The sequence below is a fragment of the Candoia aspera genome, chromosome 16 (genome assembly GCF_035149785.1).
Source record: "Candoia aspera isolate rCanAsp1 chromosome 16, rCanAsp1.hap2, whole genome shotgun sequence".
Lineage (NCBI taxonomy): Eukaryota > Metazoa > Chordata > Lepidosauria > Squamata > Boidae > Candoia > Candoia aspera.
Window position 1 is genome coordinate 3695671 of NC_086168.1, and position 25635 is coordinate 3721305.

General features: G+C 46.9%; 3 protein-coding genes across 15 annotated transcripts in view; 1 reads left to right on the top strand and 2 right to left on the bottom strand.

Moving 5' to 3' along the window:
- Positions 1–8744, bottom strand: part of FNBP1 (formin binding protein 1) — a 108821-nt gene extending 100077 nt beyond the window's left edge. For 4 of the 13 annotated variants that reach the window (XM_063316062.1, XM_063316061.1, XM_063316057.1 and 1 more), the window contains exon 1: positions 8370–8742. In XM_063316062.1, coding sequence (XP_063172132.1) covers positions 8370–8393 — 24 coding nt within the window. In that variant the 5' untranslated portion in view covers positions 8394–8742. Of the gene's footprint in view, positions 1–8369 lie in introns of all 13 variants that reach the window. The other 9 variants (XM_063316055.1, XM_063316058.1, XM_063316056.1 and 6 more) reach the window with 4 other exon arrangements.
- Positions 1–25635, bottom strand: part of PTGES (prostaglandin E synthase) — a 377050-nt gene that overhangs the window by 214251 nt on the left and 137164 nt on the right. The gene's annotated exons all lie outside the window — the stretch shown is intronic.
- GPR107 (G protein-coupled receptor 107) overlaps positions 15215–25635 on the top strand; it is a 52216-nt gene continuing 41795 nt past the window's right edge. Inside the window, exons 1-3 of the mRNA XM_063316068.1 lie at positions 15215–15377; positions 24613–24732; positions 25563–25613. Coding sequence (XP_063172138.1) covers positions 15237–15377; positions 24613–24732; positions 25563–25613 — 312 coding nt within the window. The 5' untranslated portion in view covers positions 15215–15236. The remainder of the gene's footprint in view (positions 15378–24612; positions 24733–25562; positions 25614–25635) is intronic.

Consider the following 25635-nt stretch of genomic DNA (forward strand, 5'->3'; position numbering starts at 1 on the left):
ACCCTAATGGCCACAAGAATATATTCCAGTGTTTCTCAAACTTGGCAACTTTAAGATGCATGGACTTCGACTCCCAGAATTCCCCATGCATCTGAAAGTTGCCAGGTTTGAGAAACGCTGATACATTCTTTCTAAATGGGAAATAGTTCTCACTTAACGACTATTCATTTAACATCTGTTCAGAGATATGACAGGGCTAAAAAAAGTTACTTATGACCTGTCCTCAAAGTTACAACTGGCAACCGGCTCATATTTACGACCAGTTGCAGCACCCTGTGGTCACATGGTTGTGATTTGCGACCTTCCCAGCTGGCTTCCAACAAGCCAAATCAATAGGGAGCCACTGATTTGCTTAACAACTGTGTGATTTGCTTAACAACCGTGGTAAAAATGGTTGTAAAATTGGTCCGGTCATCTGATGCCTCACTTAATGACTGCATCACTTAGCGACCAAAATTCTGGTCCAGATTGCAGTTGTTATGCAAGGAATACCTGTAGGTTGGTTGCTGGGATTCTTGTAACTCTGCCCCTTTCATCTTGGTGAAGACAACTTTGACAGAGTTTAATTTTTTTTTTTTTGAAGAATTACTTACAGTTTTAAGGCAGCTTGTATATCATCTCAGCCCACCATGGGTCTCCCTCGCTTTGAAAGAATGTTGATATTTGTTCTATATTGGCTTTGTGCACAATAACACCTGGTTTAATAATTATTTCTTGAGCCATAATTGCAGTTTGTTTGATCCTAGTTTAACCCAGGGTAAAAACCTAGCCACTGAGTCGTATAAATCGTGATTGGTGGCTTAGTGTGACATGTGAACCAGGCAACTGTGGTTTACTCAGTAATAAATCATGGTTAAATACAACCAAACATGGTTCAATACCCAAAGCCACTGAGTCAGACTCTTGACACTAGTAGCCCAATATTGATGACAGACTGGCTGACACCCTATACCAAGCCACCACATTGTGCGTGGAAAGATTCAGCTTAGCAGTTAAACAAAATGTTTATTTGTCTGCACATGCGCAAGGAAAAAAGAAAAGAAAAGGATTAAACCAACCTATGCTTTCCAGTTTAACAAAGGGCCAGTTATTTTCCTTGGTTCAAGTTCTAAGCATCACAAAGAATTAGGGGCACCTGTTGGGTTTCTGTCCGCCGTCTCCTGTATGTCTAAACAGAGCCGGGGAAAATTCTGCTTTGCCACTCTGCTGAACCGTTGCAGGATAAGCCACGGCAGAATGCACTTTGTGAGATGCCTGCAGACGTTTGCCATCCTCTCGATCTCCCGGTCCTGTGATCTGGAACCTGTGGCCCAGCACTTCCCTAATATCCCCAAGATCCTTGGGCAAGTACCCAGCTGGCAAGCAAGCCTCGTACAACTATCCCAGATAGCAAAGGGGTTTAAAATCAAAGATTGGATTTGAATGCCTAGCTACTGATATTCAGATACACTGCCTCTGAACAAGGAGGTTCTATTTGACCTCTGTGCCTCATTCTCACTGGTACGATCACCTCTGCAAACCTGATAAATGCTTACTGATCGAATTTGTCTATCGGTACCGCATAGAGCACTACTTAACCGACTGCAGCCGATCCCACAAACAGGTGCACGGGTCCAGAACTGGTTAGAACGGGGATGGGACGCCACTATGAAATCCCAGGGTTGGAAGCTAGACTGGGAAATGTGAAAAATCCCCTGGAAGAAGGAACTGGCAAATGATTTCCATACTGCTGCCAAGAAGACTCAGATCTGGCTCAAAGGCAGACCCGGCCAAAAGCAGCTTGGTAGCTAAACCATGGCTAAGCCAAGAGAAAGTTTATTTATGAGCCCAGCCAGTTGTGGCTTAGTAGTTAAAGCAGAGTGAAGCCAAGGGAAGCTTGACCTACTTTTGCCCCAAACCACGGGTGACTTAGTAGCTAAACCCTGGTTAAGCCTGACACGGCTTTGTGTGATTTGCGGAAAGAGACTATTTTCAAACCAAACCAAGTTTTAAGCATTTTACCATTCCGGCACCGAAGAAGGAATCGCCCGGTCTCTTGCAGTTGTACAAAATAAAAGATTCAGCTCAGTCACAGCCGCCGGTGCTTCCAAAACCAGCCAGGGAGAAGCCTGCCCAGGCCACAGCCTGCCATAACCACAAACACACACCCAGCGGCCACAAGTCACTGAGGTCTATCATTAGAAGAAGAGCCTTGATGGTCTACTCCCAAGAAGAAAGGACTCCTGACTTCTCCATGGGAAGTCCAGGCGGGTGGGGAAAGGAGGCTGGATGCCGGAGCCAAAGGCTGGTTCAACCTCACCCTCAAACTCAAAGGGCAAGTTCCTTCTGTGGTGAAGAAGACAGAAGGTCTACTGACTGATGGATGGATTAGGTGCCACCAAGTTGGTGTCAACTCTTAGTGACCACCTAGATGGGTTTCCTCCAGGAGGCTCATCCCCAGCCTGATCTCTCAGGCCTTCCAACCCTGTGCCCATCACTGCTGCAACTGAGTCCCTCCACCTCATTGCTGGTTGTCATCTTCTAATTCCTTCCGCCTTTCCCAGCATTATAGACTTCTCAGAGAGCTGGGTCTTTGCATAATCTGTCCTTAAATACGATAATTTGTTGAAAAACTAGCATGGAGACTTTCAGACCAGAAACAGATCCCCCCGGTAGCTGTTATCTTGGGCGTGCGTGTGTTTTACAGGGAAGGAATCTCTTTTATGCATTCTCCAATCGAGTTGGGCCAGAGTAGACGCCGAGCTGTTCTGTGATACCATGTAGTTGATATCTAAGTACCTTGTTTGCCCACCTTGTGGGCTTCCTGGCTCTTTTCACACGAAAGAGGAAAGCGGAGTTCAATCGGATTGGGGCTACTTCGCTTCTGAAGCTTTGGAACTTCCTGCCATTCGGATCAAGCTGTTACACCCAAAGGACTGGCGGCTTTTTAAAGCATGCAAGGTGAAGGGGGGCAGGCCTGAGTTCACACATGGATTTTATTTTGGGTCCCAGCTCGGCATGTCAGGTGAACCCAGCCAACGGGGGCTGGCTTGATAAAGCAGCGGTCAAACCATCCATGGCTTACTGCAGAGTGTAAAGCCCGTTCTACAGAGATACCACAGCATATGGTGCTGAGGCACATTCTGCCTCTCGCAAGTAAAACGGGCCTCGGTGCCTCCCAGCTGCTCATTTTAGCACTTGTGTTTTGGAAAAACCCTGCTCGAATACCAAGGGAAGCCTCGGCAGAGTTTAAGCAACGTCAGTGATCGAGGCACACCGGGATTTTGGCATCTTTGGGCTGGCGCAGCTGGGAAGGTGCTTCTGGCACCGAGAAGACACCACTTCAGGTCCATCCCCAGGCATGGAGCTTGCCCTGGTGACGTTAGGCCAGCCACACCCTCATGGCTCTGCCTACCTCGCAGGGTTGCTGTTATGGAGATAATAGCTAACTGTATCTGCCCATCTGATACCACCAAAAGGGGCTCTTTTTCGGTCCCTTTACCCAGAGGCTGCCCCTTTTAGTTGTTCCCCTTCCTGAAACATTTCCCCCCAACATCTGGATGTCCCCAACCCTGTTGGGTTTCCGAAAGGCCACCAAAAAACCTGACTTTTTTCAACAGGCCTTAGAGAGGGAAACACTGTGAGCTGTTCCCTCTTGGAATACCTTGTACCACCAACCACCCAGCCCACATTTTAGTCTAAAAAGAAATGGTGGAGAATCCTCAGACTCGTCATGCTGCAGGGCAGGTGCCCTGTCCGTGCTTAGATGCCCTCTGTCCAGAGCTCCATAATTTCCCATCCTCAACCACCCCCAGCGCTGCTGCTTCCAGGCCAAAGACACCGGCAATTCTCCGAAAGACATCTGCAGCATCTGTCAAGCCTTGCAGCAACCTTACTTCTTATTCTGAGGAGCAAGCCTGGAATTCACCACGTCCCAGACCATCCATCCCACGTGTCAATTGCCCTAAGCAACCAACAGACATGGCATCACCACGCCAGGCATCCTGCTCCTTGCGTTTAGCGAACACCACCGTTCTCCTTCAAAGAGACCGACAACTTCATAATGAGCTGTTTACTCAGAAGCTGTGTCTTCCTTCCTCTCCAAAGCAATGTTCTGAGTCTACCCTGGTCTGACACGCTTGCGCGCAGGAAAACAAATCAGCGGTTCCCAGATTCTTTCGGTTTCTAAAACCTGCAATAGCAGCGTCCCGCTCATTTGGGGTGACAGGCCGCCTTTAGAACTCACCTCCAAACAGGAAATGCACCTCCAGCGCATTTCAAACTCTGTCCCTCTTCAACCGACAGCTGGTTGGCCCTTACCAAGGAATTTTGTGCCTCTGCAGATTGCAGCACGAGAGCAAGTCTCACTGAGCTCCACCGTTTATTACGCCATTCAATATTCTCTCTGCCCTATCAGCAGAGAAGGGCTCACACTGCTAAGTGGAATAGATTCATGTTCGTCTTTCCCATGTGGGAGACATCACGATGATTATTTTCCAAAACAGCTGCCGCGCCCTAACCCTGGTCGGGGCTTGTGTGGGAGGCTACCAGGAAATCCAGAGCCGTAGATGGGAGGCAGCAAACTACTTCTGAATTGTGCCAAGGAAACGTTATAGAGGTGTCCCCAGGAGTCCACGTGGACTCCAAGGAAACTTTACCTTTGATAGGACACTTGCTGAGTTTTCAAGCAAGTCTTAGCACAATCTCGAAACCAGCCATATTATTTCTGACGATGTGAATTGGCTCAAGCTACTAAGAATCCTTGGGTCTTCTTAACTCAAGCGTAAGGCAGGATCATCTATTTCTTTCTTTCTTTATTTATTTCTCAACCATCTATTACCGCCCATCGCCCCCAAGAAAGGGGCCTCTTATAACCTAAGTTGGCACATTTTCCCTTTCTTCTTTGTTTACTTGATTCCTGGAGTTCCAGAAATGGCAACACCATAGTCAGAATGGTTTGGGCTGGGGAGCTAAGCAGGTTTGGGCCTGGTTAGTACTTGGATGGGAGAGCATTAGGCAATCCCCAAGGAGTAGGCTAGCTTGGGATGCCTGAAAAATCTCTCCCAAAGCAAAAACGACAAACCACTTTTATGTTGTTGCTAAGAAAGCAGCCTGGTTCTTATAAGCATTAAGTCATTAGGATCTTTGAAAAGAGAATTTTTTGTTAAAAAAAAGAAAAAGAATCACTTCTTTCCCTCCCCAAAAGCACTTTTGCCTCCTTTCTAGTCAATTTCACAACTGGATGATACTGAAACCGATGAGTCAATTTCAAAATCCTTTGGTCCTTTTCCCAATGTGGAAGGAAACCCTAGGGCTTTTTTCCCAAACAATATAAATAGCAACAACGTCCCGCTTGCCCCACAGTGTCCAACAAGTAAAACTGATAGCATCACAGCTGTAAAGGACATTATACCCAGCAACAGACAGAAGCCGCAGCTGTTCCAAAGGACCTATCATAAAAGTCAACAAGGGGGGAAAGCATCTGTCAGGGATTATGTGAGATGCTTCTCACACTGACAGGATGCAATGCCGGTCTGTAAAACTGCCCCCAAAACTCGTAATAGGAGCATAGCAATATAAAGAAGTCTTTTCTCCATCATATTGGTTCATGTGGCTGCCTCAGCGCATACACCTAACCACGTCAATTGCAAAACCAAGCAGGCAACAGAGTTAGGCTTGATAAGTATTAACCTTGGTTAGGTCTGAGTCTGTCTATGGATGGTGGATTGTGGGAGCCAAGAAAGGGGCTGAATTCAATAACCAGGTCAAATCCAGGCTGTGATGAACAAAGCCACTGGTCGGCAACTGTTCTTCAGCCCTTCAAACTGGATCTCCCCCAGCTACCAAGGCCTGTGAAGGTGCAACTTCTGTAAGAAAAGCCGGATTGTCTCTGACCTATGGCTCTTGACGGTTGGCCTGAACCAGGAGATTATTCTGAGACATGACCAGGAAGGAAGAAGGCAGGCTGTTTAGAAAGAAGGAACAAGAAAGGCACTAACAGGAGCTGACCTGGCCTCTCTTCTCTTTTATTGTCATTAGAAACATATAAGGATGCATCGCATGTTGCACTAAACCACGGTTTGCTTCACCACAGCTGCTGGCCGAGCCTCACATTGGCTCGGTTTGTGCCCCGCGCTAAGCAAGGAAGCCATGCTCAACTCGGGCTGAGTTTGCATGTACCCTTCAGCAAATCTGTTTCTGGACCTTGTTTACCAGCCACTAATTATGGCCTGTTGGTATGTGCAAAGTAGGCCACGAGAGCTCGCCCAACAGTCCAAGTAAACATGGCTTAACGAGATTAATGCATTCAACTGGTGACTGGTCTAATTTAATTTCATATTTGAGCGAAGGCAGAAACTGGGTTTTCTTCCCAATCCACTCTAAAGCGTTAGATTTGTATAAAGGTACAGGCTACTTTCAAGCTACCCAGAGTTACTAAGAGCCAAGAAAACTAAGCGAATGAAACATGCAGACATCATCGCCCCCAAATTCCCTTTCCTTAATTGTTCTCGACTAAAAAGTTGTTTGTTCTCTCCTTTATATGCTTTTTTCCCTCCCCGGGTGAAAATGTGACTCGAACACAGAGAGGAAGCCAAAAACACCCTTTTCATCGTCAATGTCCCTCTTCCTTGAAATTATTTTGCTTTTCTGACCAGTATTTGCCAGCTGAGACATTAAAGAGTGGCTGTGTTCACCCAACGTGTGCAAATAAGGCCAGTTAAAGACTGGCAGCATTCACACAATATGCTTATCTTGGTTTTAACTGTTTGTATTTCCCCCCCTTTTCTGGCTACCCAGCCAATTTGATCAGGTTATTGCCTTGTGCAAACCTAAAAACCATTAATTCAGTAATAGATTAAGCATGTTGAGTGAACACAACTCCTGTCTTCATACAACACGCCCATATTTAAGTTATGGGTCACTCAATTTTCTGGGTTTCTCCAGCCACCCAGTTGAATTCACACAACATGCCAAGACAAAAATGGCTGTTTTATGGTTCAGTTGTGGGTGAAGAGAACCACTGGAACAGAACCTCAACCTTAATTTTGAAAGTTAGGGAGTTCTCTTCCCTTTATCCTGCTATAAAAGAACAACAAAAGAGGCTTTAGATTTATTTAACTCATTTACATCTTGGCGAACAGTCAGAGATTCCAGAAACATCTCATGGTTTTCAAAGCAGAAAAGGATGGATGGGTAGACGCTAACCATTAAAGAAATGCAGGCAAGCCGATCCATGTTATGAAAAAAGACAGAGGCCAGAAATAAATAAATACACCTTTTTTCAATAAAAAAAAAAAGAAAGTATCATTCTTTCCCTCCCATCCAGATGGCTCTCAGCACAGTCAGCCAACGTATCTCCTTCCTGAGTTTGTCCCTGCCAGTTTGAAAACCCTACAGGCTGCATTCACACACCAGCTTAGCTAAACCTGGTTAGCTATAACCTTGGCAAGGTTGGGGTATGTGTGTGTGTGTGTTTTCCTGGTGGGGATTTTTGGTGAGGCAGCGGTGGTGCTGGAATCCAAGCCAGAAAAGGCATTAATTCAGGAATTACATGAAGCCATTGCAAGGGGGGCAGGGAGGGGGAGAACGGTTGGAAAAACATGGGGGAGGTGCCTCAATCCAGACCCCTGCCTGTGAAATTCTGAGGGCAAGGCAAATAAATAACAAAAATAAGAAAATGCCCGTGTCTTGAGACAGCCCTTTGCTTAAACCACCAGTCCCTTCTCCTAGCAGAAATACCAACCTGATTTTTATTTTTTTTTAGGAAAGCAGATGGGGGGGGGGGACAATTCCCCTGCTCTTTTTCAGGGCCAGCTTCTACCCTGGCTTCCCTGCCCCACCGCCTCTTCTTCTCCAAAGACAGCTGAGTTAACACAGCAAAAGCCCAGTTCCCTCTTCCAGTTGAGAAGGAGAAATTTTTGCATCACCAGGGGTTTCCTTAATTATTGCATCAGCGGGAAAATGATGAATTTACAGCCGAGGGGATCAGGCACGCGCGGGGCAGGGGCAGCAGGCGCTCCTGCTGACGCCCCCTTTCCAAAAAGCTGCGTCTAAGAATTCTACATTTTAATATTAAGAAGAAAACGCATCCGCCGCAGAAGACCACGAGGCGCCTCATCAGCGCATTCAGACCGTTATTTTTCTTTCCTTTTTTTTTCCCCCAGGAGGCGGAGAAAAGGCGCAGAAGGAAATATGAAAAAGCATTCTTTCCTCCTATTCTTCGCCCGGGGAACTTTGCGCACCGTGGGGGATCGGCTGACCCGGCCTCCGAAGGGGCTGAGCGACCCGCGACCCCCTCCGGAGGGGAAGGAGAAGGCGCCCGCTCTCCCCCGGCCGTCCAGAAACAGCCCGCAGCCCGGGGCGAAGGGCTGGGCGCGATCCACACTTACCCACAGCTCGGCCCCCCAATTCATGGTTCCAGCAGCTGCGACTAGAGGGGGGAGAAGCGGCTGGTCGTGGAAGGCGTCTGGGGTGGAGGGAGGGAGGGCCTGGGGTCCTCACCCCCCTCTTCTTGCTGCTGCCACCCCCAGTCGGAGGCAAGTCCCCTTCCAAGCCGTTGGCCAAAGTGGCATAGGCTGCCCAATTCCAAGGAGCAGCCAGAGATGGGAAGGGTCCTGCGCCCCCTCGCCTCGCCTCTGCTCCCTCCCAGTCTCGCTGGCTGTAAGGTCGCTTCGGGGACTCCCCCCACCTTGGCTCGCTATCTGCCCATCGCTTCCTCCGTGCGGAGCAAAATGGCTCAACCAGCAACTCGGGAGCCTCGGGGAAGGGAGGGGGGGCTTGACAGCTCGGGGAGGGGAAGGGTAGCGCGCGCATGCGCCCGGGGCAGGAGCGGGTGTGCGGGGGGGGGAAGGCAGAAGAGCAGGGGGGGGCTCCGGGAATTGCGCAAGCGCAAGAGGGGGTCGGCGGCGGGGGGCGGACACCCCCACCCCCGGGAGGGGTTGAGCAAGAACGGCAGCGCTTTAGCAAGCTGCAGGCGCGGCTCAGGTTCTCCCGGAGGGAGGAAAGCTAGCAGCTCGGGGAGGGGTAGGGGGTGGCTGGAAGATTTTTAGCGCAACGCCGCCCCCCCCCCGGGTCTGGCTCGGGCCTGGAGCAGGGGTGATCCGGACCCGCGGAAAGGCCGCTTTTGCAGAGCCGGAGACGCTCCAGCTGGATGCTCAATTCAGCTCCACGCGGCGGGCCGGGAGTTTGCGCAACGCGCCCAGCCAACCGCGCGCACCAGCGAATCCTGGTCGGCGTGCTCAAGCTGAGCGTGCCAGGTGGGCGTAACGCCCCCCCAAGCCTTCCTCCGACCGGGTTAAGCGCGTTGTGGCTCCGCACGCGCTGTCCAAACCATCCAACTACGGTTTAATAGGAGAATCTACTCTATTGCCAGCTAAGCTCAACAGACAAACCATCTGTGATGATCCTTTTACTCACACAGTATGTTGAGGTGCAGGCTGGATCGCCACAACACCCTGAACCAGGAACACCTCAACCCAGGGTTTTAGGCTCTTCTGCTTTGGGGCACTAACTCGTCTTTTGTTTGTTTGTTTTAATGCACACACCTAGAGTGTTCTTGGGAGGGCTTGCTACAGCCCCTGCAGATGAAGGGGCACCATCCAGAGGAGGGTTGAGATCAGGACTGAGATAATCCAATAGACTTTTTGCATGAAACAGAAAAGAATGAAATGATGATGTACGGATTTGCTGATTAATAATGTTGGTTGACAATAGGAAAAAATCAGTGTTTCTCCACCTTGGCCACTTGCAGATGTGTGGACTTCAACTCCCAGAATTCCCCAGCCAGCCTTGCTCTTTGGGGAGTTGAAGTCAAACACGTCTGAAAGTGGCCAAGATTAAGAAACACTACCTTAAAGTAGGAGTTTAATGTAAGTTTTATCTATATCTATTGCAAAAGAAGTTAGGAGTTATTCCTTTTTCTGCACTTCTGTTCTCTCTTAGATTTTATCTCTTTGTTTTAAAACTTAATAAAGTTATTATGAAAAAAAAAGGTGACCCAATAAATCTATCCTAATTCCAGGTAGAACATCCTGGCAGTTGACTTCAATGGGCAAAAAACAGCACCACCACTATGAAGGAGCAAAATATTTGCACAGGATCCAGGGAGAAGAAATTGAGATAGGCTGGAAGCTCAGATGAATATTCTGCCCTAACCCTTAAGAGAAACCCTGCCTTCAGCAAAGACTATATAGCCGCTCTATACAGTCTACAACCACTATATTGTAATGCCCAGATTGGGAATCGTGGCCTGCACTCAGTAGGGGAAGATGGATGTAGTATAGTGTGTGTGTATGTATGTATATGTATATATGTATAATTTTTTTTTTTAAATAAAATGTCTGGGTCCAAAGGATTCTCGTACCCTGTGCAAAGTGAGCTAGGAATCTAGCCTCTTGGATTAAGCTCATTCTTGGTTGCAGAGCAACTTCGCTGTCTCAGCCAGTTTTGCACAACATCCAGCACCACCAACAGACTGTGAAACTAAAGGGCGGGGAGAGGCCAGGAGATCATCCCATCCAACCACCTGCAGGGATCCACACAGTAGCATTATGTGATATTTCTCTTTTGTTGATCACTTTATGCGGTAAAGTAAAACAATTAGTGTGTTGTGCATGAAACCAGCCATTGTCCTTTGTGAAAGCCATGCTTCATGGCTTGGTGCTTGGGGTGACCTCAGCCAATAGTGATGAATTTTACTGTGCAAACCACAAAGCTTTCGCAAGAGACCTCCAGTCAACAAGAATGCAGCAACAACGCCCAGACACCATATATACGAATGTAGCTGTGAAGAAGGTGCCATGCAGCAGGAACGGAATTAAAATATCCAACCTCTTATTCTGGTTTTAAAAAAAAAATCCATAACTCATTCCCTGCTGAAGAAAAAGCTATCCTCTACATGCATATGGGACGCGGTGGCGCTGCAGGTTAAACTGCTGAGCTGCTGAGCTTGCCGATCGGAAGGTCGGCAGTTCGAATCAGCATGACGGGGTGAGCGCCCGTTGCTAGTCCTAGCTCCTGCCAACCTAGCAGTTCGAAAACATGCAAATGTGAGTAGATTAATAGCTACCGCTTCGGCGGGCAGGTAACGGCGTTCCGTGTAGTCATGCTGGCCACATGACCACGGAAGTGTCTACGGACAAACGCCGGCTCTTTGGCTTTGAAACGGAGATGAGCACCGCCCCCTAGAGTCGGACACGACTGGACTTAACGTCAAGGGAAACCTTTACCTTTACCTACATGCATATTAAACATAAGCTGTTTATGCAGTAGAACTCTCTTCTGAGTAAACATGTAGAGGCCTGCAATGAGTTCAAATCATGCACCATTCAACTGAACCCCTGGAGCACCAAGTTTAAATGAGTAGCCTAAAAACCAAACCATTCAGTAAATGGGGAGCAACTAAAACCAAATCATGGATCCATAAAATAGCATCTAGTTAAAAACATTTGCAAAATCCAATCGTTTTTCCAGGCCAAAGATCTGTCTGAATAAAGTCTCAGGTTGATGAGAAAAATAATATTTAAAAAGAAGGACTCACCAGAAAAATAATTTCAGAAGCTGAGTGTTCCTCAGGCAGTCCTTTCCAAATATGGTACCAAATATGGATGTTTGCAAAGACTTCTAATACAGTTTTCGCTTGAAGTGTTCTGTTAGCCTGGGCTGAGGGCTTAGATCAGGGTTTCTCAACCAGGGTTCTGTGGCACCCTCAGGTTCTGCAAGAGGTCACTAGGGGATCCCTGGGAGATCCCAATTTATTTAAAAAATTATTTCAAATTCGGGCAACTTCACATTAAAGAAGTTTCATTTTTATTTTTAGTTTAAGAACACTGTTCATGCATCTATACAGGCCTACCCATGAAACGAATAAAATAATTTTGTAACTTCTGGCCTACATTTGAACCTGAATGTGCAGGGGTCCCCCGAGGCCTGAAAAATATTTCAAGGGTTCCTCCAGGGTCAAAAGGTTGAGAAAGGCTGCTTAAGAGGAAGACGATCATCTTGAAATACTATGATAAGAAAGGCTTCCACTTATTTCAATTTAACAGACTTATTATTGTGATGACCAAACAAAATGGCTTTCTGTTACAGTCAAAGATCAGCTTTGGGAGGTCTGCAAAAAAGATGCAGCTACTGTACAACCGTGGAACTTTGGGGAACCCCAAAAGATCAAACAAAATTTGTTATTAAAAGAGCTGGATGGCTGTTCTTTGCTGCAGCCTGCCTATCTTAATCTAAGCTTGGCTGATTCATTTATAGTAAGTAGCCTGATAGATTATTCTCCAGAGAAAACAAAAATTGATAAACTGAAAAAAAAACTTCACTTACTATATATTTTTTCGTTATCAGATTGGTGTTAAATATGAGACAGTAGAAAGAAAGACAGAATTTTTGCATATTTGGTGCCTTGCTACCCCAGGATCAGCACGATTTTAGAACACAGTCACTTCTGCACAGTTTCTATTAACAATATAGGCAAGAAGGGCAGAAACGGCTTTTAAAAGCACTAGAACATGGCCCACAAGAAAACTGGCAACTGCATTTTACACGTGTAATGTCTTCAAACTCACATTTGCAGTTTTTTTATTTAAGAGATTGACATGGCTGCCCATTTTATATACAATAATTCTGAGAGGCCCACAGCATCAATAAAATATAAAAGAAACAGTAATACTAATAGCCACTAAAGCTCATCTTGGTTCACCTGTTGCATTAAAGAAACATCAAAGAAAAAAACACATCCTTTTATTTGTTACAAATCTTTTCAGGCAGCTTTAGAGAGCAAAAATCCTCCCAAGGTGACTTATGGTGATCAGCTTGGTGCATTGTGTAAACTAAATCAGGGTTAACCAAAACATTTATGATAACATGAATTAGGTCATAGTTTTGAAAAGGATGGCTACAGTATTTCTCAGATCCCTATATTAGACAGTTCATTTTTAAGTCAGTTTATCTAAATGTTTGAATAATTAAGCAATGGAGCCTTAATCACTGCAGCAGGAAATCAAAATAATGGTTCACAATTAAATGTCTACTGATCAAAATCCGGGCAGCCAAAAACCACCAACTGTGTTCACATGACATCTAGTGGTGAATGGGAGGACCTGAGTCAAATTCATACTCCAGCCATGTGATTTGACTTGATTGCTACATTTGTTTGTTTGTATTTATGCCTACAATATTGTGTGGCTTAAATAACATAATCAAAACAGAATATTTTCTGAAATTGGCCATGAGATTTTCAGCAGCAGTTGGATGAACAGATTTTAGCCATTAAACATGTTGTAAAAAAAAACCCCAACTTGTAACATCAGCAAGGGAATATGACAAATACAGGACTTGGCCAGATTAAAGGTGCTTTTTTTCCCATCAATTACCAACCCAAGGCAATCTTATCCTGCTCAAAAAGAAGATTGTATGGATTTCCAAATTAGGCAGAAGGTAGTAAGAAGAAGCATCACAAACCTTTTATCTTCTTCAGGACTCCCCAGCCTTATCTAAAACACCAGCACTAAACTTTCAACTCCTTACAACAACTCTGAATTTATAGGCATTCTCAAAATTGGCTGCTAGATTGGCTGATGAAGCAGCTGAAGCAAATTCCCTTCTACGTGGGATACTATGCAGGAAATTAAAGCATGGGGAAAATTTAAAATGGTGGATCATTTCTTTCTTTATGACTTTGCTGAATTTACAGAACACGTTGGCTGGATTACAGGAGGGTTGGGTAGATCTTAGGGTAGAGGGTGTGGGACTCTATCTCTGGTCTTCGTAGGTCATCCTGTTCGATCTGTGTAGGTGTGTATGTGATGGGTTTGGCCCTGTTTTGTGGCAGCAGAAATATTGTGAGGCTGAGTTTTGTGTATTGATTAACCCAGACGCTATACCATGGCTTTATCAACCATATCTTAGGCTAGGGCATTGAACACCTATGATGGTGCAGGTACATATGCTTTGGTGTGTAAGAGGTAGTTGTTTATGTTGTGAGGAAGTTAGTAAGTAAGAGTATTAAGGATGTTAGTTGCCTCAACAATAGATATAGCTAGATAGTTGATTCTCTCTGTATCTATATATACACAAAATGGCTGACTATATATATATATATATATATATATATCTTGTGTATACATAGTTGACCATAAATATAGTTTACTATGTATTTGACTGTGTGTATATATATATAGTTGATGTATACAACTATGCATACAGAAGATAGTCAGCTATTTGTGTGTGTATATACATATACACACATGCATATATATATATATATATATTTAGTCAATATATATATCTCTGTGGTTGCTAGTTGAAAACCTGATGACACATAACCAAATATATATATAGAAAGAGATGACTATATATATATAAAATCATTTAATATATGTGTTAATATATTGATCATATATATAGTTGACTTTCTCTCTATATATATGTATATATAGTTGACTAGATGTGTGTGTGTGTATATATGGTCAATTCTATATATATGTGTGGTTGCTAGGAGTCAAAAACCTGATGGCACGTAACCAAATATATAGAGATGACTATATATACATAAAACCGTTGAAGATATATATGTAAATATATAGATCATATATGTATATATATAGTTGATTTCTCTCTCTCTGTATGTATATATAGTTGACTAGATATGAGTGCGTGCATACATATATGTAACTATTTGGCTTTATAGATCTGTGTGTGGGGAAGCTGGGTTAAAAGTCTGACGAGAAGCAGTCGAGTAACTATAGAGGGTGGTGTGAATACGCAGAACTCGCTAAAAGGGTCCAGAGACAAAACCGGCATCCACCGAGGGCGGAGGGACGAGGGAGGCTGGATTCCCAGGACGCGCCAAGCCGGCGGGGGGCGCCTCGGCCCGTCGTGGGAGTGAAGCCGCCGCTTCCCCACCCCGCGCCCAGCCACGCCGCTGGGAGGGAGCTGCTTCGCCTCCTTTCGGCGCGTGGCGGGACTTCGCCCGGGGCGGGAATCAGCGGCCACGTGGAGCCCGAAAATGGTGTCTCTGCCCGGCCAACGCGCGCCGGGGGGCCTTGCCCGTCGACCCGGCACGAGCGAGAGGGTCGCTCTAGCCCGCCTCTCGATGGTCCGCCCGCTTCCGCTTTCTGGACCGGAAGTTCCGGCGACGCACCGGCCCTAGGCAGGCGCCTCTATGGCCCCGCCGGGGGCCGCGTCGCCCTCCCGGAGGTGACCTTTAACCCCGGAAGAGGGCGGGCGCGGGCGATGTTGACGCTGGAGTAAAGATGGCGCGCGGCGGCGGCGGCGGCGGTTCCGGCTTCCTCTCCCCGGCCCGGGCAGCGTCGGGCGGGCTCCTCCTGGCCCTGCTGGCCGCCCTGCTCTCGGGGGGCCCCGCGCAGGCCCGCCTCCACCACCTCAGTCTCAAGGTAGGCGGCGGGGACGCGCGCGGCGGACCCGCGGAGTGGCGAGGCGGGCGCTGGCGGGCCGGCCCGGGCGCGGAGACACGTGGAGGGGCCTTGCCCGGGCCGAGTCGCATCCTTGGACCGTACGCTTTCCCCGTGTCTGCTGGGCCCTAGCCTCCGTCATCCCCAGCTGAATCCCTTCAGGCTGTTACACTCCAATCCCATCATCCCCAGCCTGGAACTGCTTAGAGCTGGGGCACCCCACCTTCCATCATCCCCAGCCTGGAACCCCTTGAGAGCTGGGGCACCCACCTTCCATCATCCCCAGCCTGGAGCCCCTTGAGAGCTGGGGCACCCCACCTTCCATCATCCCCAGCCTGGAACCCCTTGAGAGCTGGGCACCCACCTTCCATCATCCCCAGCCTGGAACCCCTTGAGAGCTGGGGCACCCCACCTTCCATCATCCCCAGCCTGGAACCCCTTGAGAGCTGGGGCACCCCACCTTCCATCATCCCCAGCCTGGAACCCCTTGAGAGCTGGGGCACCCCACCTTCCATCATCCCCAGCCTGGAACCCCTTGAGAGCTGGGCACCCACCTTCCATCATCCCCAGCCTGGAACCCCTTGAGAGCTGGGGCACCCCACCTTCCATCATCCCCAGCCTGGAACCCCTTGAGAGCTGGGGCACCCCACCTTCCATCATCCCCAGCCTGGAACCCCTTGAGAGCTGGGGCACCCCACCTTCCATCATCCCCAGCCTGGAACCCCTTGAGAGCTGGGCACCCACCTTCCATCATCCCCAGCCTGGAACCCCTTGAGAGCTGGGGCACCCCACCTTCCATCATCCCCAGCCTGGAACCCCTTGAGAGCTGGGGCACCCCACCTTCCATCATCCCCAGCCTGGAACCCCTTGAGAGCTGGGGCACCCCACCTTCCATCATCCCCAGCCTGGAACCCCTTGAGAGCTGGGGCACCCCACCTTCCATCATCCCCAGCCTGGAACCCCTTGAGAGCTGGGGCACCCCACCTTCCATCATCCCCAGCCTGGAACCCCTTGAGAGCTGGGCGCCCACCTTCCATCATCCCCAGCCTGGAACCCCTTGAGAGCTGGGGCACCCCACCTTCCATCATCCCCAGCCTGGAACCCCTTGAGAGCTGGGGCACCCCACCTTCCATCATCCCCAGCCTGGAACCCCTTGAGAGCTGGGCGCCCACCTTCCATCATTCCCAGCCTGGAATCCCTTGAGAGCTGGGGCACCCCACCTTCCATCATCCCCAGCCTGGAACCCCTTGAGAGCTGGGGCACCCCACCTTCCATCATCCCCAGCCTGGAACCCCTTGAGAGCTGGGCGCCCACCTTCCATCATCCCCAGCCTGGAACCCCTTGAGAGCTGGGGCACCCCACCTTCCATCATCCCCAGCCTGGAACCCCTTGAGAGCTGGGGCACCCCACCTTCCATCATCCCCAGCCTGGAACCCCTTGAGAGCTGGGCGCCCACCTTCCATCATTCCCAGCCTGGAATCCCTTGAGAGCTGGGCGCCCACCTTCCATCATTCCCAGCCTGGAATCCCTTGAGAGCTGGGGCACCCTAGTTTCCATTCTAGCTTTAACTGTATTCTTTAAAAGTCAGCTTTTGGCAGGCCTCCAGGAAGGAGTCACTCTAAATTATTACTTAGAAAGTCTTTTGAGTAAATGTCTAGCGAGAGCAGATATAGCAACGCTGTTCAGGTCGTGCAAAGTAAGCAAGTGGAAATATTCAGGATGAGTTCTTCTGTTTGCCAATGCTGTATTTATCCAGGTGCATGACTGCTTAATACTTGTGGCTGCTCTTTTGTTTCTAACTCGGAATTAAGTCAATCGGTTACCATTTTTAGCAGTCGTTTCCTATTGAATTGTGTTTGAAATCCCTGAACTGGAAAAGTTGTGACCAAGCATCGACTTCCTGTTTCCTTTTCCTTGGATTCGGGTCGCCTTTACTTGATAACCACATTTCTCAGAAAATACCTATATGTCACTTTCTGGAAGAACGGATGAACGAATAACTTTATTATGGTCTTTGACCAGCATTTACAATAAAAGAAAGTAGTTTAATTCAACAATTCATTGTCAAGAAAAAGGAAAACAATGAAATAGTAAAACAGTATATCTAATTAACATGTTTTGCGTAATTGTATAGCTTGATAAAAATATTTGGCCACCAGGTATGGGAGTGTAGGATCAGCACCCCTTAAAAGGAAATAAACATAAGGTCTATGAGTATGGCCCACAAACTTAGAAATAATTGGGGAGGTCAGAGCACGTCGTGGGGCATCATAAAAAGGACACCGTATGAGGACATGGGCAAGAGCTTCTACCTCCCTGGATCCACAAGGGCAAAGTCTCTGTGAACAAGGAGTCCCATGAAATCTTCCTGCCAGCAGTGCTGAAGGGAGGGCATCAAAGCGGGCTTTGGAAAAAAAGCACCCCAAATGTGAAGGTTTTTTTTTTTTAATGTATTAGTGACAATGTTTATAATCTTTTCTTTTCACCTACTGAGGCTTAACATTGCAATTGAAGATATAATGTATTATCTTTTAATTTTGTCCAGTGAGGCTTGGCAAATATTGGCCAGAACCCTTAATCCTGTAGCGTATAACTTCAGCGGTTGCTATTGTTGGGGGTGGGGGGAAGAAAAAAGCAGAAGCCATGTTGGTATGTCATCATATGTGATGAGTTGACAGCATTGTGAAATGTTCCTTCCTCCTCTGGACTGAAACATTTGTGGTAGACTAAACTGTTTCTTTTAAAACTGCCAAAGTCCCTCTCTTGGAGGAAGATGGGCAGTGGCGAAATTTGATAGATAGATAGATAGATAGATAGATAGATAGATAGATAGATAGATAGATAGAACGAGCATTGGAATTTCCCAGATATATTGTGTAATTTTTAAAACATTTTTATTTTCTATCCTGCCTTAATTATTTTTATAAATAACTCAAGGCGGTGAACATCCCTAATACTCCTTCCTCCTCCGATTTTCCCTACAACAACAACCCTGTGAGGTGAGTTGGGCTGAGAGAAAGGGACTGGCCCACGGTCACCCAGCCGGCTTTCGTGCCTAAGGCGGGACTAGAACTCTCCTACCATGCCTGATTGGCCCTTGGGCTGAGAGGGAGCGACTGGCCCACGGTCGCCCAGCCGGCCTTCATGCCCAAGGTGGGACTAGAACTCACAGTTGCTTGTGAGTTCTAGTCCTGCCTTAGTGGTTAAGTTGCCTTAACCACTAGATCAAACTGGCTCTTTTGCAGTGATTCTTGGTTTTGGCAGGAATATCAGAGGTGACCTTGTTCTTCACTTTGGGAGAATTGGCGTGCTAGAAAGATCTGTGTGAGCGCCCTGGGAAGCAGTGCTGCGCCCAGTTTACTCCACGATGCTTACTCAGCATCCTATATTTATTCACAGACCTTTCTGAATAAATATAAACAGAATCTGATTGCACTTCTGAAGTTAGGAATTTATATTGCAATCATAAGAAGCTAAAAAGAGTCCTGCTGGATCAAGGCAGCCATTCAATGCCACAAAGTGAGCAACCAGATGTCAGGAAGCTTGTAACCGTGGATGGAAGGGTAACTGCCTTTCTCCACTATCGCAGGTAACCCTGATCCTCCATGTATTTGTCTACAGGTAGTCCTCGATTTACGACCACAAGAGGGACAGGAAAATTTGTTGTTGAGTGGTGCTGTCATGAGTAAGGATGGCGAGCAGGGGGCTCCCATCCAGACTGTTAAGCGCATGCGTAGCACTGAGGAATTGGGCAGCCATTCAAAGAGACACAGATCAGGACCGCCTTAACCTTTGGGGTTTATATGTCTGGGTTTTTCCCACACTTCTTCAGTTTGTTAGGATTACTGTTATGTATTAGCAATAAACATTAGAGACCAGTTCCCTGTCTCAGTGTGTTTCCTGGCAGTTAGGACAGGTGCAGTCATTAAGCGAGGTGTCGTGTGACCATACCCGAACTTATGACATTTCTTGTGGTCATTAAGCAAATCATGGTGATCATTAAGTGAATTGTGATTGTTAAGCAAATCACACAGTCGTTAAGTGAATCATGCAGTTCCTCATTGATTTTGCTTGTCGGAAACCGGTTGGGAAGGCAGCAAATGGCAATCGCATGACCCTGGGATGCTGCAGCTGTCATTAATACATGCTGGTTGCCCAGCGCCTGAATTTTGATCACATGACCGTGGGGACACTGCAACGGTTGTAAGTGCAAGGACCAGCCATAAATCACTTTTTTCAGCACCGTTGTAACTTTGAACAGTCGCTAAGCGAATGATCGTAAGTTGAGGACTACTCCATTTTAAAGCCATCTAAGATGGTGACTGTCCCTGCATCTGATGGGGGTGAATCTCTCAGTTTAAGCATCTCTTTGTGTTACAGTAATTTTATCAAGTTAGACTTTTGACTTAGGAGAGAAGGAGAAAAGGCTTCTCCTTGAGCAGATTTTCTGCATCCTACATAACTTTCTGCTTCTCTGTCATATATCCCTCATCTTCAACTGCACTTGGCTGGGGTTACCCAATGTCCAGCAAGGGGAGGACATGTCCTCCTTTTTGTCCCCATGTCCTCTGTCCAGCAGGCATAGCCTTCAAATCGAATATTGTCCAGCTTTTTGAGCGTCTTGTTTTCGTTTTAAATTCGGACTGTTTTCACAACAGTCATTCACGCTTTCACGTACTGCAATTTTGTAAATTGTCTGCTGCTTTCTTTCCCTCGTCGGTTGACCAACACAGCAGCCTAGATTTCCGTTACTTAATTGATTTCCTGGTTCTGGCAATCAGCTCCGCTCCAGCCCCTTCAAATCTGTGATCACTGCAGTCTGTAGATCTCATGACTCCTCATACGCTTCTGTAGGGAAGTTTGAAAAGCGCATCGTCACCAGTTCTGTATTGTTGCTAGCACGTGTTCCTGAAAACAAAGATTTGTTGGCGATTGAAAAACCAGTCTTTTTGAAGCAGGAAAAAGTAATTTCATATACATGCAGGCCTAAGTAAAATTTTTTGCAGTTCCTTTGCTGTAATTTTTGTTGTCGATGCCGAGAAACTTAAACAGTTAGTGTGTCCTCCCTTCCCCCATTTGTCCTCCTTTCCAATTGTCCGTGTCCTGCTTTGCCTGTTCAGTTACCTCGTAGCCCTCCTCTCAGCTAAAAAGACACACGACGTCGTTCGTCAAACTTCTCTGACTTGACATGATCTGATGGACATTATTTCACCAGGATCGTCTGTCAATAACGGCCTCTTTGTCTTCTTGGAGGCACCTGCTGGTGTCGTCAAGTGATGAGATCTGGTTTACCTTTTCTACCAGCATCTTTTTTAATGGCTTTTGTTTTTTCCAAGCTTCCTGTCCTCTCCTGTGACTCTTGTCTTGGGGGTCTCTATCCAGAGCGTTTATGCTTAACTTCATTGGTGCTTCAGGGCAGAAGGCTGGTTTTACTTCATCCAGGGTTGAACAGTTGGTTCTTCTTGCAGGCCAGGATGTTCTTGGCAGCTTTCTCCAGCCCCTCACTTCAACGCATCCCCCTTTATTGTTCAGCCTTTCTGACAGCCCAACTTTCAAGGTCATACGTTACAGCTGGAAGAACGGTGGCCTTGACCACGTGTCTAGTTCTCACAGGCGTTGCTACTGGGGAGGAAGACTATGCACTTTATATCTACAGTCACTTTCCCTGTGAATGTTTGAGCCCGGGAAGATCTGTTCCTACTTCACCTTCTAGCATTGACATACAGGTAGTCTTCACTTAATGACCCTTCGTTTAATGATGGTTCAGACAGTGCTGAAAAAAACGACTTACAACCAGTTCACACTTAGGACTGTTGCAGCGTCCCCACGGTCACGTGATCACAATTTGGGTGCTTAGCAACCAGTTCGCATTTATGACCACCGCAGCATCCCGTGGTCACGTGATCGCCAATTTTCAACCTTCCTGGCTGGCTTCTGGCAAGCAAAATCAGTGGGGAACCGTGTGATTCGCTTAATGATGACGTGGTCCGCTTAAGTACCACAGTGATTCGCTTAATGACCGCTGCAAAAAAAGGCCATAAAATTGGGTCAGATTCGCTTAACGACCACGTTGCTTAGCAAACGAAATCCCGGTCTCAGTTGTGGTCGTTATGCGAGGACTACCTGTGATTCTTTTTTAAAAAACAAAAATATCGAGCAACCTTGCACGCTGTTTTCTCGTCTCCAACAATTCCCGCACTGTAGAAACAAAATAGCTTTAGCTTCCTTATTTGTGCATCCAGTCGGTTGTCTGGTTTTACTTCATCTGGTGCCGATGCTTTGTTGCTCTTGCTGTTCACGTCATGCCCAACGGTTTTCTGAGGCTCCCCTTCGGAAAGGCATCGATCTTTCTTCAGCTTCTCAGGTGATCCAGTGTGTGAACATCCATTTGGTTTTCTTCCCAGAATCCAGGAAGTCGTTTGCCAGGATACCGGAAGGCTGGTTTGCCACTTCCTTCTCCAGTATTTAGTCTGATTGCTCATCTAAGGCTTGCCCATCATGGTGACTCTTGGGGGAGTGTGCATTTCTAATGGTATGGGTCCTGGGGATGTGCAACCCTGTTCATGACTCAGCTTGCACTTTGTGGGCGCCCCCGTCTCTCCCTCTTCGTCCTTCAAGGCAAAGTATCCTTGTGTGCTTTAGGATTGATACACCTTAATTTCCATCATCACGTTCTCGGTCTGCTGACCAAGCCTTCAATTTGAAACAGAGACATATATCACCAAACCCAGCATCAAGTGACATGCCCTGGGAAGTGCCCTATTTTTCTTCTCTTCTTCCTTGAAGTCTAGGCTCTTCCTTCCCATCATGCTCGTTTTCTTTGCTTGTTATGTTAGAGGTTGCAAAATACCACGACAAATGCTAGGCATACCGAATCTACGTTTGAAATACCCTTATTGCACCATGTTGTCCTTGCTCATTTTTTTCAGATGCATCCAAATTCTACAGGAGAGGTCAGTAACATGGCTGCAGTCCACCCAATGCCGGGGAATGCTTACCACGTCCTTTGATGGAGCAGTGGACGAGCTTAAATAGCTTCTGTTGGTCTCTCATTAGTTATAGTTAGGTTTTCTTTTTCTATCTTAATCTGCTGCTCACCGTCTGATTAATGGACTTCACTGTATGCTGTCTTTCTTCTTGGTGAGTCACCTTGGCTTTTTCTGTCATGAGTAAGGATGGCGAGCAGGGGGCTCCCATCCAGGCTGTAAAGCGCATGCGTAGCACTGGGGAATTAGGTAGCCATTCCAAGAGGCACAGATCGGGCCCGCCTTGACCTTTGGGGTTTATATGTCTGGGTTTTTCCCACGCTTCTTCAGTTTGTTAGGATTTCCCTGTTATGTAGCAACAATAAAACACTAGAGACCTGTTCCTTGTCTCAGCGTGGTTCCTGGCTGTTAGGACATTTTCTAAATAGAGGTGCAGTAAGTTTTCATGGAGGCGATTGGATTGGATTCAGCATCTCTCTTTTTTTTTTTTTGAAACAAAGCAGGATGACTAATTCAGGCCGGGCTGTATTCCAAAAGTCAGGCATGAGGCCTGGGTTATAACTAGTTCGGTTTCCACTCTGTCCTGAGTGTAATTGAATATGGTTTCCTGGGCATGTCTTTAAGGATCTTCCCCTTTTGTTATGTTGACATTTATAACTCACTGACCACTTCTGAAGGGCTCTAGGCTCAGGCAGCTCTGTTTGTTGACTAGAGTTAGCACTAATAAAGATGAGTGGAGGGTATCATAGCTGAGACTCCCTGGCCCATCTTCTCCATAGTGTAATAACTTAGAAGTCCCACCAGAGCTTAGACTTTGTTGAATGAGTCACTAGTGAGAAGCCACGCACTCATTTGAAAGGCATTGCTCTTTCCTCAGCTTCTCAGGTGATCCAGCGTGTGAACATCCATTTGGTTTTCTTCCCAGGAAGTCGCTTGCCAGAATACCAGAAGGCTGGTTTGCCACTTCCTTCTCCAGCATTTAGCCTGATTGCTCATCTAAGGCTTGCCCATCATGGTGACTCAGTCGCTCAAAAAATTCATTCTGCCAGATGGTGGCCCGTCAGGGGTCTTCTACCAACCTCATTCTGGCAGATTTCCTCTCCTTCAAAAGCACTTCTGGGTCTGCTCTTAAGAGTTTTGTGTCCTTGTACAAGGAGGTGATCTAGTGTGCCGAATTATAACTGGTTCACAGATGGTTGGCGGGCACCATAGCTGGCGCTGTGACTTTCAGGCTTAATAAAATCCTTGCAGTTCCTGTTTTGAGCCAAATGCTGCATCCCTCCATGGCCTTCTTTAAAAAAAAAAAAAAAAAACCTTGGGTACTGGCGTTGCACCCGGGAAAATAAAGGCAGGAGCATTTATTTTGTTTTTAATGCTGCTGTTCTCTCAGAGTAGCATGAAGCTCCCTTCTTTCCACCCCTTCATTTAACAAAGCTTCGCACTTTATGGATACAAATATGTCTTTATCCTGTCTTGCACTGAGGTAGAAGCCAAGGTAACATTGGTCTGTTTTTGCAATGGGATTGCTGTCCGGTGCGCTGCTAGTTGTGTGAAGTTATCCTTGTTGGCGTGTGAAATAAGCTGTGCACAACACAACGCCTAAGAGGGACTGTGTGTGCCTCCTGAGCAAAACACCATTTGCTGTTTCTACCCTGTCTTTTCATCAAGAGTTTGAGGCAGTCCCTTTGATTCCATCCTCCCCCCCCCCCCAATCCTTGTGCCTTTTAGGTGAGTTGGGACTTCCCCTCTCAAAATTCCCAGCCAGCAAATTTGATGGATGTTCTGCCTGGTAATCATGGACATTATAATCCCGACAGGAACCTGGTTTAAAGAGCGGCCATCTTGTCCTACTGATGTGATGCTGTGAGTGATCTATCCAGTGATAAGCAGCTGCCCCATAGGCTTCCTGTATTTCCAGTAACAGAAACCGAAGAGGGGCGAGCAAAACGCTCTGCTTCGTGATGGCTCTGAAATTCTGAGATGCTTTCCCCAGGAAGTCCCACCTGGCTCCTCTTCTGATGTCAGACATTGCTTCCCCAGGTCTTTCAGCCTTGCCTTCCCCACCCCGCTTATTGTTCTCATGTTTCCCAGCTTCCCTGGGTCCAAGGTCTGCACCATAACCCCGTAACAAGCAGCCGGCAAAGATTCAGTCTATCTGCAGTGACACTTTCACTCACAACCCCAACTTCACCTAACGCGGACTGTAAAAGCAGCCGTTTCCTCTCTTCCAGGATGACATTCGGCAGAAAGTCCACCTCAACACGTTTGGCTTCTTCAAGGACGGGTTCATGAGGGTCATTGTGAACAACCTCTCTGTCACATCAGTGGGGGAGAGAGACAAAAACGTCCAGGTAAGCCTCTTTTGCCAAAAGTCCATCGCAGAAATATTGAAGGGTTAGTAAGAAGGACCCATACATTCGGATTCAAACTCCCTCAGCCCTTAAGGGTGGCTTGTCTTCGAGAGCCACGTGGATAAATACGTATGCTTCCTTGGTAAATTGGATTTTTAAATTTCCCTACTGTTGTGCCTGTTCCAAATGTCTAACGTAATTTTCTCGGGTCAATGACGAATTGTTCTTCCAATTTCAGTCCTTGCTCTTGATTTGCAACTCTAGGCAGCTTACGACAAGTGAAATAAACAAGGCGCCAAAACAACAGCAGCAGCAATTTAACATCTTTGGCTTCTTTTCTTTTTCTTAAAATCTAATGTCTTGCGAAACAAATGGCAAAACTAGAGTAATTATAGAAGTCGCCCACAGCGGGTAATCAGTTAAACCCTTTATAACATCACACAGATGTACCAAGGGGGCAGCATCACAGTTTTCTCTGGACCTGCTGGAAAAACCAGGTTTTCGAGGCTTTATGAACTAAATAACAGGGTTGGGGGCTGTACAGCTGTTCCAAAAGACTTCAACTCCCAGAATTCCCCAGCCAGAAGTTGAAGTCCACACCTCTTGAAGTTGCCAAGTTTGAAAAACACTGATTTAAACCCATCTGAATTCTGAACGCTCAGTTTTGGGCTAGAAATCGGTGGTTTCACGCTCAGAGCAGGTTGGTGTAATCATTTAGGAAGCATTTTATGTGCCAATCGTTTTACAGCATGGTTGAGCAGATGTAAACGTGTTTTCAAAACTTGGTGGAAGCCTTGAATATTAACGCTTTGATCAAAATCTGTTTCTAGGTGGCCTTCAGCTTAGATCGAACACAGAATGATGGTTTCTCCACTTACTTGGTAAGAAAAAAGTATGGTGGTA